Source organism: Ochlerotatus camptorhynchus, unplaced genomic scaffold (assembly GCF_037179485.1).
Source record: "Ochlerotatus camptorhynchus isolate MF236.1 unplaced genomic scaffold, CSIRO-AGI_Acam_v1.1 ptg000207l, whole genome shotgun sequence".
In the NCBI taxonomy this organism is placed as follows: domain Eukaryota; kingdom Metazoa; phylum Arthropoda; class Insecta; order Diptera; family Culicidae; genus Ochlerotatus; species Ochlerotatus camptorhynchus.
In genome coordinates this window covers 1523608-1541161 of record NW_027040697.1, presented here as the reverse complement: position 1 = coordinate 1541161, position 17554 = coordinate 1523608, and the positions used below count along the sequence as shown (strand labels likewise).

Sequence of the window (17554 nt, the reverse complement as noted above, 5' to 3'; positions counted from 1 at the left end):
TACCAAAATCCCCACTGTGCAGTGTTTGTAAGTTCTGATGAGGCCCGTATATAGCCAAAAAAGGCGAAATAAGGTGCCTATGGTTACTTGGGTAGACTCTCCAAGTTCGTACCTCTCTCGTTGGGATTGCGGAATATTCGAATTTTTTTTTTCACCCAGCATCAGTAACTACTGCGCTGATATATGGTTTGAAACTTTCTGATCACGTGAGACTTGAGCGACAACGTAGACTACCTAGTGCACGCCGCATTCATGGGCAAATAAATGCAGCAGCAGTGGGGCGCAGTGTTGTTGTAGTAATTCAATATGCTTTTATCGTTTTTGCTCGACTATACATCTCTCGACGACAATGACGACGACGGCGACTGCCGCTGCTGCAGCTATACTGTAGTTCCAAGTTGTGATGTCCGGTTGCAGGCAAACAAAGCCCCCTCCCCCCCTTTATATATAGCGGCAGTAACTTGCGATGACCGACTCTGATCGTCGTATATTACACCTTTGGCGCTGCTGGGCTGGTGTGCAGTCCGAATGCATGTTTGGCGCTCGGTACGTGCTAAATGTGTATTTTTTAGATTCTGTTTTTTTTTTCAATTCAATTCAGCGGGCAGGTCATCGGTTGGTATTCCGTCAAAAAGCGGTTGAATTTGCAGAAATGTTTAACAAATTTAGCTTTATTTGCTGCGCACTATCGACAGCACGGTGCCAGTGGACGTTGAAATGTGGCATCCGTTGGCGGTTGGACGTGCCAGTTTGATTGTTAGCATGGCGTTTTGCGTTCGTTTCGATGGTTGTTTTTATTTTCACGTGTACCGTTTGTTTACGAAGGAAGGATAGACATACGGGGCTTTTGCTAGGCCAAAGTGTCCATCTCCTGTGTGTAAGTGCGGTATTTTTTTTTATGGCGTTAAAGTGGACAGAAAGGAAAATAAATTAATTTTTGGGCTTGATCAGCATTGACACAAGAGCTGTATGAAATATACAAAGGTTATTCGTGCAATAAATATGTATCCACCCACTTTAACGTATGATGGTAAATCTACTTTCCACCACAAACGGTAGGATTTTTTTTGACGTTGACTACGTCTTACGGGAAGGTACTGGGAGTAAGTCGAAAATCTAAAATTGCGACCGTCACGAAAAGGTGTAAGGTTTTGAACGCTTATAACTTTGTCATTTATAGATGAAATTAGAATCCAAATACACCAATCGATAGGAAATAACTCTCGTCAACTGTTACAAATAAAAGTTTTTTTTTCGATTCTTCATAAAAAACTGTTTTAAAATGTACAAATAAAAACTACAAGGGGCAATGATGACGTAGGACTACGTTGTATGATATAATAAATATTTTTGTTAACTGCAGCAGGAGCTTGTGTTTTGTGTAGGAATAGGAATTTTAGCGGGGTTCTATCTGTTTATTCTCTTTAGTATGACTATGATTGTCCTCAAATTAACCAAGACGCGTACAACTCAAGCGGTTTTTGTTGATTCTTTTGTATTTCGATTGGAATATCACTGTAAACGCACTACTTACATGGAACTACCCCAACACAACAAATGAATGCAAATGTTTGTCGGTACTGGATTAGTCTCATACCAGTAACGACCAACTTAGGTTAAATCTAACAACCTTAAACTGAAAAATAATCATCATTTGATCACATCCCTACCACCTTTCAAATCCCGACAAGAAAGTTAATCAAAAACACCTTTTTAATTAATTTGGTGGCCCAGCAAAGGGCCGGTTTTTTGTCTGAGTCGATGATGCTAATTTATCCTCCGAAACCGTACAGAGTGCGTCCCTGTCGCTTCAGGGCGTAAACGACATCCATTGCGGTGACGGTCTTCCTCTTGGCGTGTTCTGTGTAAGTAACAGCGTCTCGAATAATGTTCTCCAAAAACGCCTTCAACACGCCTCTGGTTTCCTCGTAAATAAGCCCGGAAATTCGCTTGACTCCACCACGATGAGCTAGATGACGGATGGCAGGTTTAGTGATGCCTTGAATGTTATCACGCAGCACTTTTCGATGACGCTTTGCTCCACCTTTGCCGAGTCCTTTACCTCCCTTGCTACGTCCATTCATTGTTTAAATTTGTAGATGTATCGTCGGTGAAGGTTGAAACGAAAGTGAACAAAAAATTTTTTTTTTTAATTGATTGATCTTTATTTCTTGTATTTGTTTGGTTTACATGTATGGATTTTCAAGTGACACAGATGCGTCTTTTCAACTTTAGTTATTTTGAAATTTTAATTATTATTTAATGTTCCTAGTCCTATCAGGCCTGTTAGAGTATGACCACCTTGGTGGGATTGGTTTGTTTTGAATTGGAAACAGGAGACTACTTAAAACTATTATTTACAGCTACAACTAATCTACAACTACTATATACACCTAACCTACTATATCCAAATTGCTTATCAAAGCATGTTCTGAAGTATTGCATTTCTGCACAAATTTGTTCCTAGTTTCGTTAATTTGAAAATCTACTTTCGGAATGTTAGCCTCTTGGTGGAGGTCGGAAATGCGGGTATCGAAAGGACGATCTAAGATCATCCTCAATACCCTGTTCTGCGCTACATGTATTTTGTTCCTGTGCGTTTGTGTACATGATTCCCACACCGGAGCAGTGTAGAAGATCGTAGGCGCAATGATTTGTTTGTAGACAGCCAGTTTGTTCACGCTAGAGAGACGAGATCTGCGGCAAATTAGCGGATACAAGCACCTAGCTAGATTGGAACACTTAACTACTGCCCTATCTATGTGCGAGCGGAAAAGGAGCTTCTCGTCAAATAACATACCAAGATATGTTACTTCGGTGGACCACTCAACCCTTGTGCCATCCATTATTACAGTACAAGAGGGAGACGGTTTTAGTTTTGGAGATTGTCGATGAAGGAACGTTATTGATTGGGTTTTGGAGGCATTGATTTTGATTTTCCACATGTTGGCATAATCAGCAAAGGCGTCACGTCAAAGGCGTGACGGTTATAGCGGTATCATCTGCGAACAGGAAGAACACGCCACCGTTGCCCAAGGGAGGAATGTCGGAAGTGTAGATGCTGTATAGCAAAGGGCCCAACAGACTTCCTTGCGGAACACCTGCTGGGATGGAAAAGGTGTTTAAATTGCAACCATTCAACGATACCTTAAACGACCTTTGCTGGAGGTACCTTCGGGTGATTTTTACAAGATGTGGTGGAAAGTTGAAGTTACAAAGCTTGTACACCAGTCCGTCATGCCAGACATTGTCAAACGCTTTTTCAACGTCTAACAATGCCATGGCTGTGGACTTGGATACAGCTTTGTTACTTCGAATGTTATTCATCACCCGAACTAGCTGGTGATTTGTGGAATGCCTCTTCCTAAACCTAAACTGTTCAGGTAGGAGAATGTTGTTCTCCTCGACAAACTTGAGTAAACGATTGAGAATTAGTTTCTCGAACAATTTGCTCAGCGCTGAAAGGAGGCTGATTGGTCTGTAGCTGGAAGGTAGTGATGGATCCTTACCGGGTTTGCGGATTGGTATGCGTGAACAAAAATTCAAAATTTCAGCTCGAGTAGGGTTAAATTGTATACTGTTGTACTGTTGTATACTTGTTCTTTCATCGCTTCTAATTGGTTGAACACAGCAAACGCTTTCATCGAATCCACATCGTACCTAAGCAGACCGCTCGCAAGTCCACTGGAGGTAAGGCTCCTCGGAAGCAGTTGACAACGAAGGCCGCTTGCAAAAGCGCTCCAGCCACCGGAGGAGTAAAGAAACCTCATCGCTACCGGCCAGGCACCGTCGGCCTGCGTGAGATCCGTCGTTATCAGAAATCAACCGAACTGCTGATCCGCAAGTTGCCTTTCCAGCGTCTGGTCCGTGAAATGGCCCAGGACTTCAAGACCGATCTGCGCTTCCAGAGCTCAGCTGTTATGGCTCTACAGGAAGCTAGCGAGGCTTATCTGGTCGGTCTGTTCGAAGATACCAACCTGTGTGCAATCCACGCCAAGCGTGTCACAATCATGCCAAAGGACATCCAGCTGGCTCGTCGTATCCATGGTGAACGCGCTTAATTTCCCCATCGAAAATCTTACAAAAATGTACGTTCAATTTGTTCATGCGTTCGATTTCTGACGTTGGTTTCGAGATTTTGAAAACAAACATACAGCCTGGTCCCATACATCCCATGAGTCGAGTTAGCAAATCATCGCGTACTGGCACTGCTCACCATACACGGTACGTTACATGGGTCGAGCCAGAGACGGTGTTTAATAAGAGACGCGAAGACTGAAGCCAAAATTTTAAATGTTCCAATCGAACCGTCAAACGCGGTTTAAATCGAGCAATGTACACTCAAAACATTTGACAATAATGACAATAAATATGATACTTGGACGGCATCCAAGTACCAATACAAATTATGGTACTTGGATGCCGTCACTGAACACGCCAAGCGCAGACAGTCACGGCCATGGATTATCACCAACAACCAAGCAACAAAACGGCCCTTTTCAGGGCCACCAAGTTCATTTAAGAAAAGAGTTAGAGTAGAATTTTTAAAGAACTACAAAAATAGTTTTCACCATTAAGTTAAGGCTATTTTTTCTAATTGATGGCACTGTTCCATTGATAGTACGTTAGAAATTTGGAAAAGTGGATAGAACGCTTTGGATGCATATTATGGTAAAAAAAAGTCAAAAGAAATCGTTCAGTTTTTTCCTAGAAATTTTTGTTAAATATTATTTTCTTACAGAACATGTTAAAAGGGAGGGAATTTTAATGTATTTCTCATGAAGAATATGCAAAATGGGAGGGACTTCAAATGTTAATCCCCTATGTGATATATTTTTTGAGTGTATCCCCTGTTTCCAAGTTTGGTTACAAGATTACAACTCTGGAGAGCATTTTGTGTGGTCGTTGGGAGCGTGAGGTTCTGAATATGGCGATGAGTGTGCAAAATATTACGCAAATCCATCCTCCCTATTTGCACGCACCCGAGGATCGAAGGCGAATGCCACTTCGACTTGTTTCGTCTACTTACTACTCTCTGACGACTGTGCTGGGAAAGCAGCATATGCATGTACGTAATTGGTGGATTTGTTAGTTATTTCGATGCTTTTGGACAATGCTTGACATTTACTACTTTTTCAATAGTTTCTTTTTGAACACAAACAGTCAAATGCATTGATATCGATGCGTAAGCGTAGCCCTGATCGATTGGTGATAAAATTATTGAAATTGGTTCAGGGGCAGCCGAGTTATTAACGTTCAAAATCTTTCATAATTTGGTTACATGTTCCATTTTCAGTTTTAACAAAGTGTACCCCCATATAGAAATCAAAGACGTAGTCCTACGTCAAAAGTGATAATTTTATCACTGTTTTCGTGAAATAAACGTTCTCTTCAAACCCAGTCGTGATAATCGAGTAACATTTGGTTGCACATCGTGCTGATTGAATCTGAAAAGCTATAAAACAGCGCTGAAAATGTGCCTCAACTCATTTTTGCTTCGGACGGCGGGTAAGCAGGTAGCAGGTAGCAGCAGCAGCAGCAGCAGCAGCAGTAGGAAGATGGTTTCTGTCAAGCGCGCAGCGTTCGAGTTTTGCACCTCGAACTTTGCGCGTCGTTCCCGTCGAGATCACTGACTGCTGGTAGCGGCGTCGCCTCGATGGTGCAAGCGCTCCTTGCCTGAATGATAACTACAAATCTCGATTACTTTTTCGAAAGGACATATCAGCTTTTGTAAAGTACGCATTTTATCATTGGTTTGGCATAACTGATAGCTCGCTCCACATACTACACACATACACATATCCAGGCATGGACAATCATTTACATTCATTTCATACATTCATTTACATTCATTTGCCTCTAACTTTTTTCATCAGCAGCATTCCGCAAAATGATGTAAAGAACTTTAGTAGGTTTTGTTATGAGCTACAACTTTTGAGCATAACTCAAATCTGTATCTCTTATGCATCACGAGTTAGAGCGGGCAAAACTCGTTACTGTTTTTCAGTGAATGTAAAATACATTAACTGAAAAACAGTAGTGGATTCTGTTTGCTCTGGTTCGTCATGCATAAGAGATACGGATTTGAGTTCTTAACAAGTACTGTATCAAAACCTACAAAAGTTCCACAAATCGTTTTGCGGAATTCTGTTGATGAAAAAAGTTAGGAGTAAATGAATGTAAATGAATGCACGAAATGAATGCAAATGATTTTCCATGCCTGCACATATCTGGTAGGGGAAAATTTCCTTCATCTGATGGTAGTGTTAGCATGCGTGAGTGAGCTACAAGTTACGCCAAATCGACGATCAAATGCGTTTTTTACAAAAGCTGATACGTCCCTTCGAAAAAGTTATCGAGAAATACTTCTTGGGCTGTGAACCAATTGCCGAGTTAAATTTAACTCGTGGTTAAACGTGACATTTCGAAAGTTTTCCGGAGATGTTTTCCGGAAATTGATCAGTTTTCAAACAGAACTCAGCCACGCACAGATGAAAATTCCGAATTTTAATTGTGATGTAAACATTCATTCACGTAGACTTGTATTTCATTTCACGCAACCGAGCAACTTGCAAACAATGTTGTTTACAAAGATGGGCTTTTGTTTACAATATTTGCTACATTGCATGAAATGTGTCAGAACTTTACATGATATATAACGTAAACGTATATGATATGTGACGCTCCATTTATGTGCATCATATTGCACAGAAATTTTCACTACTTTTTCGAACTGTGCGGTTACCAACATTTAACTTCTAGTCGGTCCGAAATAACCACGCTCGTATAGCAGGGTTATTCGATAACTCATCTGTCACTTTTAACCAAGAGTTAAATTTTACTCGCCCATTGCGACACAGCCTTAGAAATAAAATTAGGGTCATCCATAAATTACTTACATTTTTGACCAATGAACCACCCTTCCCCCCCCCCCTCTGAGCGTGTTTTGCAATACACCTAATACATGGCCGGTCCCAAGTTTTGAAACCCCTCTTCTCCCTCAACTACTACGTTATTTATGAAAGTTCCCTAGTCATTGGGCAACACTGAAAATCAGCACATTAAACGGGTTGGACATTTATGCGAAATTTTGGTATTGATCGTCAATATTTGCGATCAGAACATTTTAGCTTGAAATCCCTCAATTTAATTCTCGGTACATCTTTAATCTATTGATTGAATTAAATAATATTAATATGGTTTTTTTAAGATTTCGCGCGTTTTGTTCATAATTTTGCATGAGAATACGGGAACGGGGTGTATCTGTGGTGATGAAAATGATTTTCCTACACAGATTGCAGTTTTCTGCACCTAGCATTGCAATTATCAGACGGTTTATGCTTTTTGATTAGCTATGAGAGTCCCTCATACTTGGCAAATTACGATATAGAACGGTCTATACAACCCCAGTTTTTTTGCTGATGGGGGCGAGGCAGAGTAAGCCGTTCGTTTGCATAATTCTTCAAGTAGGAGGGACTTATCTCTTAGCATAAATAGAGGTACCGTCGTGTTTTTTTTCAGTGCTAGGTTCTGAAATTCGACAGTGAGCGTTCAAAAGGCGCTACTTGTAATGCTAGATTATTTATCTTCATCGATTTTCTGTTTACATTGCTACTGCTAAGCTAAACAATTCAAGCTGAACATTGAATTAGGTCCTAAAGGGTGATACGGTCAAAATTTGGTCAAGGGAAAACGCGTGTAAATCGGTGAAATCGTTTATTTAAAAAATCAAATTAAATTTCTTTTTCAAGTTCAATTAGTATAAAATTCAGGAAAAATATTCAGTTAGGCTTCCGCTTTTCCAAATCCGAATTGCCGGGCCTTACGCTTGACCCCTGCCATCAGATTTTGTACAGCCACCTTGTCCACCTTCTTCGCCGCAGAAAGCCAGTTTGCCTTGAACTGCTGCTCGCCCTTAGCAGTTTTTTTGGTCTTCTTTAGGTTCCGCTTGACAATAGCCCAGTATTTCTCAATTGGGCGGAGCTCTGGCGTGTTGGGAGGGTTCTTGTCCTTGGGAACCAACTGAAGAGTGAATTCCAAAATCAAAATAGGAGCAACATTCTACACACACACACCTTCAAAATGAGGGGTGTTCAGGTTTTTTAAATGCAAAATTGAAAGAAATACATCAAGTTGATATTGACCAAATTTTTACCGTATCACCCTTTAAGTAACACTGACAAGATTCTCTTCGTCAACTTTCTCCTTGAATCCACTCGGCCCAGGTATTTTCAGCACACATGTCGATTAAAGAAGCTTTTATCAAGCATCTAATACGACAAACACAGCAAGAAACGATTCTGTGCTCAAGTTATTAAGGCTGTGTTCCATTGGGTGAATGTTTACTTAAATTTCACAGATGTAAAATTTTCAAATAAACCTGCTATTCCAGCAGACCTATTTCTGACAGACAAGTAATCAATTTTGACAGACGTTTTCTCAAAAATCGGCCAATCAACAACAGAGGGATTTTCGAACATCTTAATTTATTTTCGAAGCGTCAAATATAAGTGAAAGTTTTCCAAACGGAACACAGCCTTAGTATTTTTTTTATTTGTTCAATCGGTAGATAAAAGATGTACCGAGAACTTATTGGAGAGATTCATGGCCAATTGATATCATCTCGATCAACTATGAAATGTTGCATAACATTGATGCAAAATTGTGCACTCCGTTTTTGTGAGATCAAACAAAAAGCAGAATCCCTACATTCTAACTAGAAAGTACACATTTGTGAGCACAAAGTTACCCATTATGAACAACGTTTTAACCATTAAATGACTTAAGTCGATTTCAAGTTTGCGTACCTTTTCAGCAGCTTTGCCAGAAGCCGCAATTGCACCAACGCAATATTTGACGTTTCCATGAGGGTACGATACCTGAAGCATTCAGAGCGCACCATTTCGTAAATTATCAAACTCTTGATCGTTTGCGTTCGACATGAGCTGACCGCATGGCCAATTGCACCCGATTCCAAAGCCACTCTCAAACCTTTGGCATTTATACAGTGGTTCAAGTTGATTAAATTACTATTAATGAGGACGTTGACATGTTTTAATTTTGCATATCATTGTACAGTTTTGTGGCCTTTGTAAGCCATAATGCCTCGCTTTTCAATAGATTATTTCATTAACTTTCCATTGTTGCGAAAACCAACCGACAGTGAGCTTGGATGAATTGCAAATCACAAACTCGATTAAGTGCCATGTACACTGCCCATAACCGAAAGTCAGTTCCATCTGTATAAAACTGGAAATGAGAATACGGCGTTGAAAGATTTTTCAAGTTTTCTAATTTTGAAGTTATTTTGAAGGATAATTTTGAAAATTACCGTGCAATGTGATATAATGCATCTTTTTAAAAAAAATATCGGATAAAATATCGTGAAATTTTAATTATATGTTTTTTAAATAGTTCCCCTGGTTCCGGAGCAAAGGCCGGAACATATTCCGGTGGGTATGAGTCTTGCGACCAAAAATTTTCAAAAACGTGTCAAATTCACCATGCACATTAAAGTTCGAAAAGAGGATCAATAAGAGTCATGATGAGTAACCAACACCATGTTAACCACACCCAAACATGTTCCAGGTAGGGGGGAAACATTTTAAAATCAAAATCCACCATGTGACACATCAAATCCCATGAGAATACAGAGCCATGACGGCGAATGCAAACTGTTAGTAGAGGAGAAGAAAGCAGCACGGGCGAGAATGCTGCAACACCCGCACGAGATTGAATGTGGAGCGATACAGGCAAGCGCGGAACAGACAAAACTCGGTTTTCCGAAGGAAGAAGCGTCAGCAGGAAGACCGAGATCGCGAGGCGATGGAAAATCTGTACCGCGTGAACGACACACGGAAGTTCTACGAGAAGCTAAATAGTTCGCGCAAAGGCTACGTGCCGCAAGCCTATATGTGCAAGGACATGGACGGTAACCTTCTCACGAACGAGTGTGAGGTGATTGAGAGGTGGAAGCAGTACTATGACGAGCACCTTAACGGCGAAGCAGCACAAAACGAAGGTGGCAACTGGTGTATATCAACTACCAAGTGAGCTATTAAAATACGGTGGTGAAGCACTGGCTAGAGCGCTGCACTGGATAATTGCCAAGATTTGGGAGGAGGAGATATTACCGGAGGGGTGGATGGAAGGGGTCGTATGCCCAATCTACAAAAAAGGCGACAAGTTGGATTGCTGCAACTACCGCGCAATCACACTGCTGAGCGCCGCCTACAAGGTACTCTCCCAAATTCTATGCCGCCGTCTGTCACCATATGCAAGAGAGTTCGTGGGGCAATACCCGGCGGGATTCTGGGTGCCCACGCTACCACGGACCCAAATTTTCACGATTCGGTAGGTTCTGCAGAAATTCCGCAAATGCAACGTGCCCACACATCATTTGTTCATCGATTTCAAATCCGCATACGACACAATCGATCGAGATCAGCTATGGCAGATTATGCACGAGTACGGATTTCCGGATAAACTGACGCGATTGGTCAAGGCGACGATGGATCGAACAACAGTATCGGGGACACTCTCAAGTCCCTTAGAATCTCGAAGACTTTTGTGTCTGCTGTTCAACATCGCGTTAGAAGGTGTGATCAGAAGAGCTGGGATAGACACAAGTGGCACGATATTCAGGAAGTCCATCCAGCTTCTTGGCTTCGCCGATGACATTGACATCATGGCACGGAACTTTGAGACGATGACGGAAACGTACATCAGACTGAAGGCTGAAGCTACGCGGATTGGACTTGCCATCAACGCATCAAAGACATAATACATGAAAGGAAGAGGTTCTAGGGAAGACAATGTTAGCCTCCCACTCCGAGCTCAGATTGACGGTGACGAAATCGAGGTGGTCGATGAGTTCGTGTATTTGGGCTTACTGGTGACCGCCAACAATGATACCAGCGGAGGAATTCAAAGCCGCATTATGGCAGAGAATCGTGCCTACTTTGGACTCCGGAGGACGCTCCGGTCGAATAAAATTCGCCGCCGCACGAAGTTGACTGTCTACAAGACGCTGGTCCTTTACGGCCACGAGACCTGGACTATGCTCGTGGAGGACCAACGCACCCTTGGTGTTTTTGAACGGAAGGTGTTGCGTACCATCTACGGTGGAGTGCAGATGGATGACGGAACGTGGAGGAGGCGAATGAACCACGAATTGCACCAGCTGCTGGGGGAACCATCCATCGTCCACATTGCAAAAATCGGGCGACTACGGTGGGCAGTGAAAATAGTTCTAGAAAGCGACCAAACAGGAACAAGAAGAAGAGGCGCACAGCGGGCAAGGTGGATCGACCAAATTGAAAGCGACCTGTGGACCCTTCGCAGACTACTAGGCTGGCGAAGTGTGGCCATGGATCGAGTAGAGCGGAGACGACTTCTTCGGACAGCAGAGGACAACAAGGCCTTAGCCTGATTGGTAAGGTAAGGTAAGGACCTGTTCCGGATACTCAAGGGGAAGTGGACAAAATCTGTTGGGAGTCAAATCTCGTGATGCGATACGTTATCTAACACGCTTAATTCAATAGAAGCCAAAATATAGCTTTGACGTTGTTTCAATGTTTACTAGCTGAGTGTGCCCAGCCTTGCTAGGGATTCAATATTAGCTTGAGTTTATTCGCCGATTCAAAAAGCATGCTATATTTTTTCTGTTTCATTTGTATGGGAGCCCCCGTAAAGAGAGGGGAGGGGTCTTGGACTATCATAAGAACCTTTCCCGGCCCCAAAAACCCTAGCATACAAATTTTTCACGCCGATCGGTTCAGTAGTTTCCGAGTCTATAAGGGTCAGAAACAGGGTGGCCATACCTACCGATTTTCGAGATGCCTACCGATTCACAGACGAAAGCTTCAAAACTACCGATGTTTCACTTTTCCTACTGAGAATCACAGATTTTAAGTAATCTTGAAAAACGTTCAATACCTATGTTTTGTTTTCCGTGTAGTCACGCAGTAGTCCGTCTACTCACACTTACTTGTTATGATTAGACTAGAGTCAGAGAAAAACAGTTGAACTCGCATCACGGTTTTTGAAAGATTTCCTTTCTTTTCACTTGGCAATAGAGGACTTCTACAGTAACATTAAATTACTTCTAGCGTGTAAAAAAAATAGCAGCTATAGTAAATCATTATATCAGTGACTTTGTCAAATTATCATGACAAAAAATAGTAGAAATTCTCATTACTGATCATTAAAAAAACGTATCCAATGACAATTTAAAGCTCACTGCGTGTTTATGATCATTTCTTCGATTATATTTTATATTTTATTGCAATAGGCCTTTTTAATGCACCACTAACGTATAGTGCGCCACGCGAGTTCCAGGAGAAACATCAGCCAAACCGTTTGTTTACATCAAAATAAGGATTTTTCACAACACAATTAAAAGTATTTTTCATCTGGTTTTTCATTGAACATCTTGCCAACTTCGATCGCTAATTGTCTTATTGTACGATTTTCCACAGACCTGAACTGATTTCCACCTAAACTATTCACTCACAAGAAATCCCGAAGATCATAACCACTAAGGCACTATTCTAATTTTCCATTTTTCTCAACAAAAATATTCCAGAACACCAGCAGGATCCTTGCAAAAACGATACAGAATTAATTTTTTCAACTGTAGATCACGTTTTGGAGCATCTCAGATGCATAAGTTTATCAGGAAAAGTGAAAAGTGTTCCGCTTCCTATGCCTCACGGCAGAAATTTCTGCTCACAACACTCTTTTTGACGTCCTCCTATTCACCACCAGAGGTCGCATCGAGCGCTTAGTTTCTATTAAAAAGGCGTATACCTTTCGTGAACCTTTCATAGCATCGTAATGTTTGTTTACTTTGCACGATAGGTAGCCGGTTTGACAGATCAATAGGTAGTTTTGGCTTCACTCTTGACGTGACTCATTATACACTGACTCTAGATTAGACTATCCAATGTGTGAGGTTGAAGGACTGATGGCTCGGTTTGAAAGTCCGAAATTGCGCGTGATTTGTTTTCATCCTTCCCCCGCTCACAGAGGTTTTAAATTTCGGGAAGCCTACTTAAGACGACCTACCGATAACTACCGATAAGAGTTTTAGGAAGCTACCGATAATGATAAAATAATCTGGTCACCCTGGTCAGACAGACAGACAGACAGACAGAAATTAATTTATATAGAGGAAATGGCTCTAACGTTGGCCTATGGATCTAAGATTGGACCCATCGCTAAAAATCTGATATGTATCAATTTTATCTAGATGAACGCGGCATTGTGACGGTACTTATGGATATTTTTGGTCGCTATTGAAAATTTAGTCGATTGCTGAATTTATGTATGGGCCCAAATTAGGGACATTTAGGCCGACATTACATCCATTTCCCCTATTTAGCCAAGTTTTTTTTCTCCCCCAGGTAAATGAAAAATGAATCCAATTTGCCCATGCTTGCGTGTGAGGTGACTCGCCATGCAAATCAAACAGAGAGTCACGTCACACGATGGGACTTTTGTCACCTCATCTCACGAGGAAAACGAGAAAAAGCAAATCCCAGAAGATCCTCGACAAATCCAAGATTCGAACCTCGCAGAAAATCCCTATGATTAACTTTTCTTTTCTTTCTGGCAACTTTTGATCGAATTTCGTAAGACATTCATTGCAACGAAAATCTTTATTTTCAAGGGCTGTTTTGAATAAAGAGTACAATCAGCGTTGCCAGATTGTTTTCATGATTATCGGTATCAAATGATTAAAAAATCGGTATTTATTGGTGTTCACTATTTTAGTTAATTTTAATTTTTTTCAAGCTTTTGGACTAAAATCAAAGGTTGTACTTTCCATGTAAGTCGGAAAAATTTCTGTGAAATATTTGAATTAGTCTCTTAATGGTACCGACAAAACTTCCAGAGGAAGAATAAAGAAAATCTCGTGGAGGAAGTTTGAATGAAGTTCTAAAAGATGTCGAAAAAACATCCGATGGGGATCTTCCCGGACAAATATTGAGAATCTTCTGGCAATTTTTTTTAGAAACTTTCGGAGAAATCTTGGAGCCAGAAAAGTTTTGAAATCGGAAGCCAATGCCGGAGGAGCCATTTCCAAGGGAAGTTAGGAGAAGCTCGGAAAAAACCTAACAATAAGTAGGAAAAAAAAACTACCGAGAGTGACTTATGGAGAAACTTCCAGAGGAAGACGAAAGAAACTTCTGGGGGAACTTTAATTGAACTTCCTGGAGAAGACGGAAAAAACTTTCAGGAGACACTGGGACAAACTTCCTACGGTAGATTGGAAGAAACTTCTGGAAAAAGTCGGACGCCAGAGGGCTTACGGAGCAGTCGAAAGATACTTCAAGGAGAAGATGGGAAAGTATCTGGAGGAAATTGATTTCTGGATTCTCTGAACTTCCCGATTTTTTTAAATTTTATTAAAATTCTTGAAACTGCCGATAAAAAACAGAGCTTCCCTTAAAATGTTCGCACAATTTTCTAATGTTCATGTAACTTCTCTTACGTTTCCAAAACTTTCATGAACCTCTCGGAACTTAACTAAAGTATTCGAAATTGCCAGAGTTTGCGAACCCATTTAAAGGTTCCGAAATTTCCTTGAATTTATATGTCCGGATGTTCTCAAAGCTTCCCTAAAGTTATGTCAGTTCTCCTGAAACAAATGGAACTATCCTGAAAACCAATAAATTTCTTTGAAGTTCTTTGGGCTTGTGAAGTTTCCCAAATATTTCAGTTTCCTTAAGTTCATTGGAGTTCTCTGGGCTTTCCTGAGATTCCCGGGTTCTCGGATTTGAACAGAAGTTAATGAAAATGTCTATAATTTATTGGAACCTACCCGAAAGTCCGAACTATTCTGAAGTTTCGAAGCTGAAGTTTTCCTGCAACTAATTACTTACTTACTTAAGGGTCCTGTGCACCACCAGCGGTGCAAAGGGCCAACGTGAAAGACTTCCATCCTGGGCGGCTGCTCGCTTTTGCCTTGACCTGGGCCCAGGTCAGATTTCTATCGACTTGCTTAATTTCCTTATTGAGGCTCCGCCGCCATGAGCCCCTGGGTCTGCCTCTGCTGCGATGTCCTGCTGGATTCCAATCCAGCGCTTGCTTGCAGATTTCGTTTCCGCCCCGTCGAAGTGTGTGGCCGACCCACCTCCACTTTCGCTCTCAAATTTCTGATGCTATCGGCTTCTGATGACATCGACGATGGAGCTCGGCATTTGAGATCCAGTTGTGAGGCCACCAGGCACGAATTATATACCGCAGGCATCGGTTGATGAAGACCTGCAGCTTTTGAGTGTTCTCCGCTGATACACACCACGTCTCGCTGGCGTATAACAACACAGATTTCACGTTCGAGTTGAAAATTCGGATTTTGGTGCGTTGACTTATCTGGTTGGATCTCCATACGTTTCGTAAACTCGCAAAGGCAGCCCTAGCCTTTTTGATTCGTGCACCTATGTCGCTCTTGGTCCCGCCGTCCGACGCTATTTGGCTGTCAAGATATTGGAAACTTTCGACCTTCTCCACTGCTTGCCCCGCTACCGCAAAGTTGGAAGGGTTGCCCGTGTTGATATCCAACGATTTGGTCTTGTTGACGTTGATGGTGAGACCCGCCGCAGAGGAGCGTTCGGCTAGGTCATTGAGCTTATTCTGCATATCAGAGCGCCGTTGTGCTAGTAGAGCAACATCATCAGCCAAATCGAAGTCGTTGAGATGCTCCATGGTGATAGGCTGCCCACGGTTCGGTACACGGTCAATTGCACCTATAATGATCTCGTCGATTACGATGAGAAACAGTAGCGGTGATAGTATACATCCTTGTCTCACACCAGCGACTACCCGGATAGGGTCGGACAAGGCTCCGTTATGCAGAACTCTGCACGTGAAAGCCTCATACTGCGCTTCGATGAGGTTGACGATTTTATCCGGGACTCCCTTGCGTCTCAGGGCGCCCCACAGATTCTCGTGATTGAGACGGTCGAAAGCTTTTTCGTAGTCATTGAATACCAAATAAAGGGACTCTAGGAATTCATTGACCTGCTCCAGGATGATGCGGAGCGTGACAATATGGTCCACACAAGATCTTCCGGCACGGAATCCTGCCTGCTGCCGTCGGAGAGTCGCGTCGATCTTCTCCTGTATCCGATTCAGGATAACTTTACACAGAACTTTGAGTATTCAGCATAAGACATTTTTGAAGATAATTTTTTTTAGAGCAGGCTCAAAAATTTTAATTTTCAAGAAGACAATAGTTTCCTCTGATAATTCAGTGCGGGCAGACAGTAATCATTTTGATTATTACTTAAAAAATCGGTACAGTTCAGTATTAAAACTCAAAAATAGTTATTCTGACAAACCTTATCTATATATCGGTATCAAGTTTGAAAATCGGTATAAATACCGACAAATCGGTATATCTGGCAACGCTGAGTACAATCTACTTACAGATACTCCCCCTCATTCTGCGCCGTGCGGGCGACCCCGGTGTAGTGGTTAACATCCATACCTCCCACGCCAAAGTCACGAGTTCAAACCTTACCCCGGACAAGTCACGAATGACCTAAGAGTGTTAAAGTGACTATAATAATAAAAAAAAAAAAAAAAAAAAAACAAAACAAAAACAAAATCTGCGCCGTGGGTGATTTGAGGTGACTCACTGCTACTAGTGAGGTGATAAAAGTAACCACGAGTCAGGTGACTCTCCGTAAAAATCAAATGGAGAGTCACCTCCCTCGCAGTGACTATTGTCACCTCACTGCACTCGACTCGCAGAATAGCCCTCACTCTTCGGGAAATCTGCTTGACAACTAAACTATATATAATACTTCTTCTAAATTTCCTGTGCAGCTGGCTCAATTCAGAGGAGTCTCATCCCTACAGAGATACGTACTGCGAACGTGCATAAACTGACGTTCAATGTCTACCGGTTCGTATTTTAATTCTATGATCCAACCTGTTGCACCAAAGGCAAACCCAACGATTTCGCCGATCGCATTCTGAACCATCTGTCGTATCGACAACACCCTATCGACTGACTATGGTGTGGAAGAACTTCTGCACTCTGGATAAGCCACAGGGGTTTTTGCTACCAATCGGATGAGAATGTTGGAATGGACTCATTATGCAGAAAATACTTTCAGTATGTTTCGAAATGTAGCATAGCACGACCTTTGAACTTATTGGGCGTTACATTGGAGTAAACAAAGTATTCATCCTTAGCAATGATTGGTAAACCGTCAACACTCGACAGCGATGCCATTTTATATTATATTTTAAGTGATCTACTAGTGCCCTAACGTGCCGAACAGTGTGTCAAGCTGTGTTTCGGCACAGTGTGTAAAGTTGATTGCCCCTGAGCATGAGCGTGAGCACTGACGACCATACATTTCAGTAGTTGCTGCTCCGCGATTGACCAGATTTAGCGAAATTTGCACAAAGAACCATATGAATGGGGCTTGGGACTAGCAATCCATTCTCAGTGTACAAAATCCGGAGAATCCATATTTTTGAGGTCAATAACGACGCCGACCACATCTTTACGGTCATCGGGGAGGGAAAGGAATGT

At 41.8% G+C, this 17554-nt stretch overlaps 3 protein-coding genes across 8 annotated transcripts in view; 2 read left to right on the top strand and 1 right to left on the bottom strand.

Annotated features, from left to right (window-relative positions):
• LOC135703040 (furin-like protease 2) overlaps positions 1-17554 on the top strand; it is a 1186720-nt gene that overhangs the window by 53681 nt on the left and 1115485 nt on the right. The gene's annotated exons all lie outside the window — the stretch shown is intronic.
• On the bottom strand, positions 1773-2084 carry LOC135703048 (histone H4-like). Its single transcript, XM_065224155.1, has one exon. It carries the CDS (start codon positions 2082-2084, stop codon positions 1773-1775), a length of 312 nt encoding a protein of 103 aa, XP_065080227.1.
• On the top strand, positions 3355-4061 carry LOC135703047 (histone H3-like). The gene is made up of 2 exons (XM_065224154.1): positions 3355-3383; positions 3632-4061. Exons 1-2 carry the CDS (start codon positions 3355-3357, stop codon positions 4059-4061), a joined length of 459 nt encoding a protein of 152 aa, XP_065080226.1.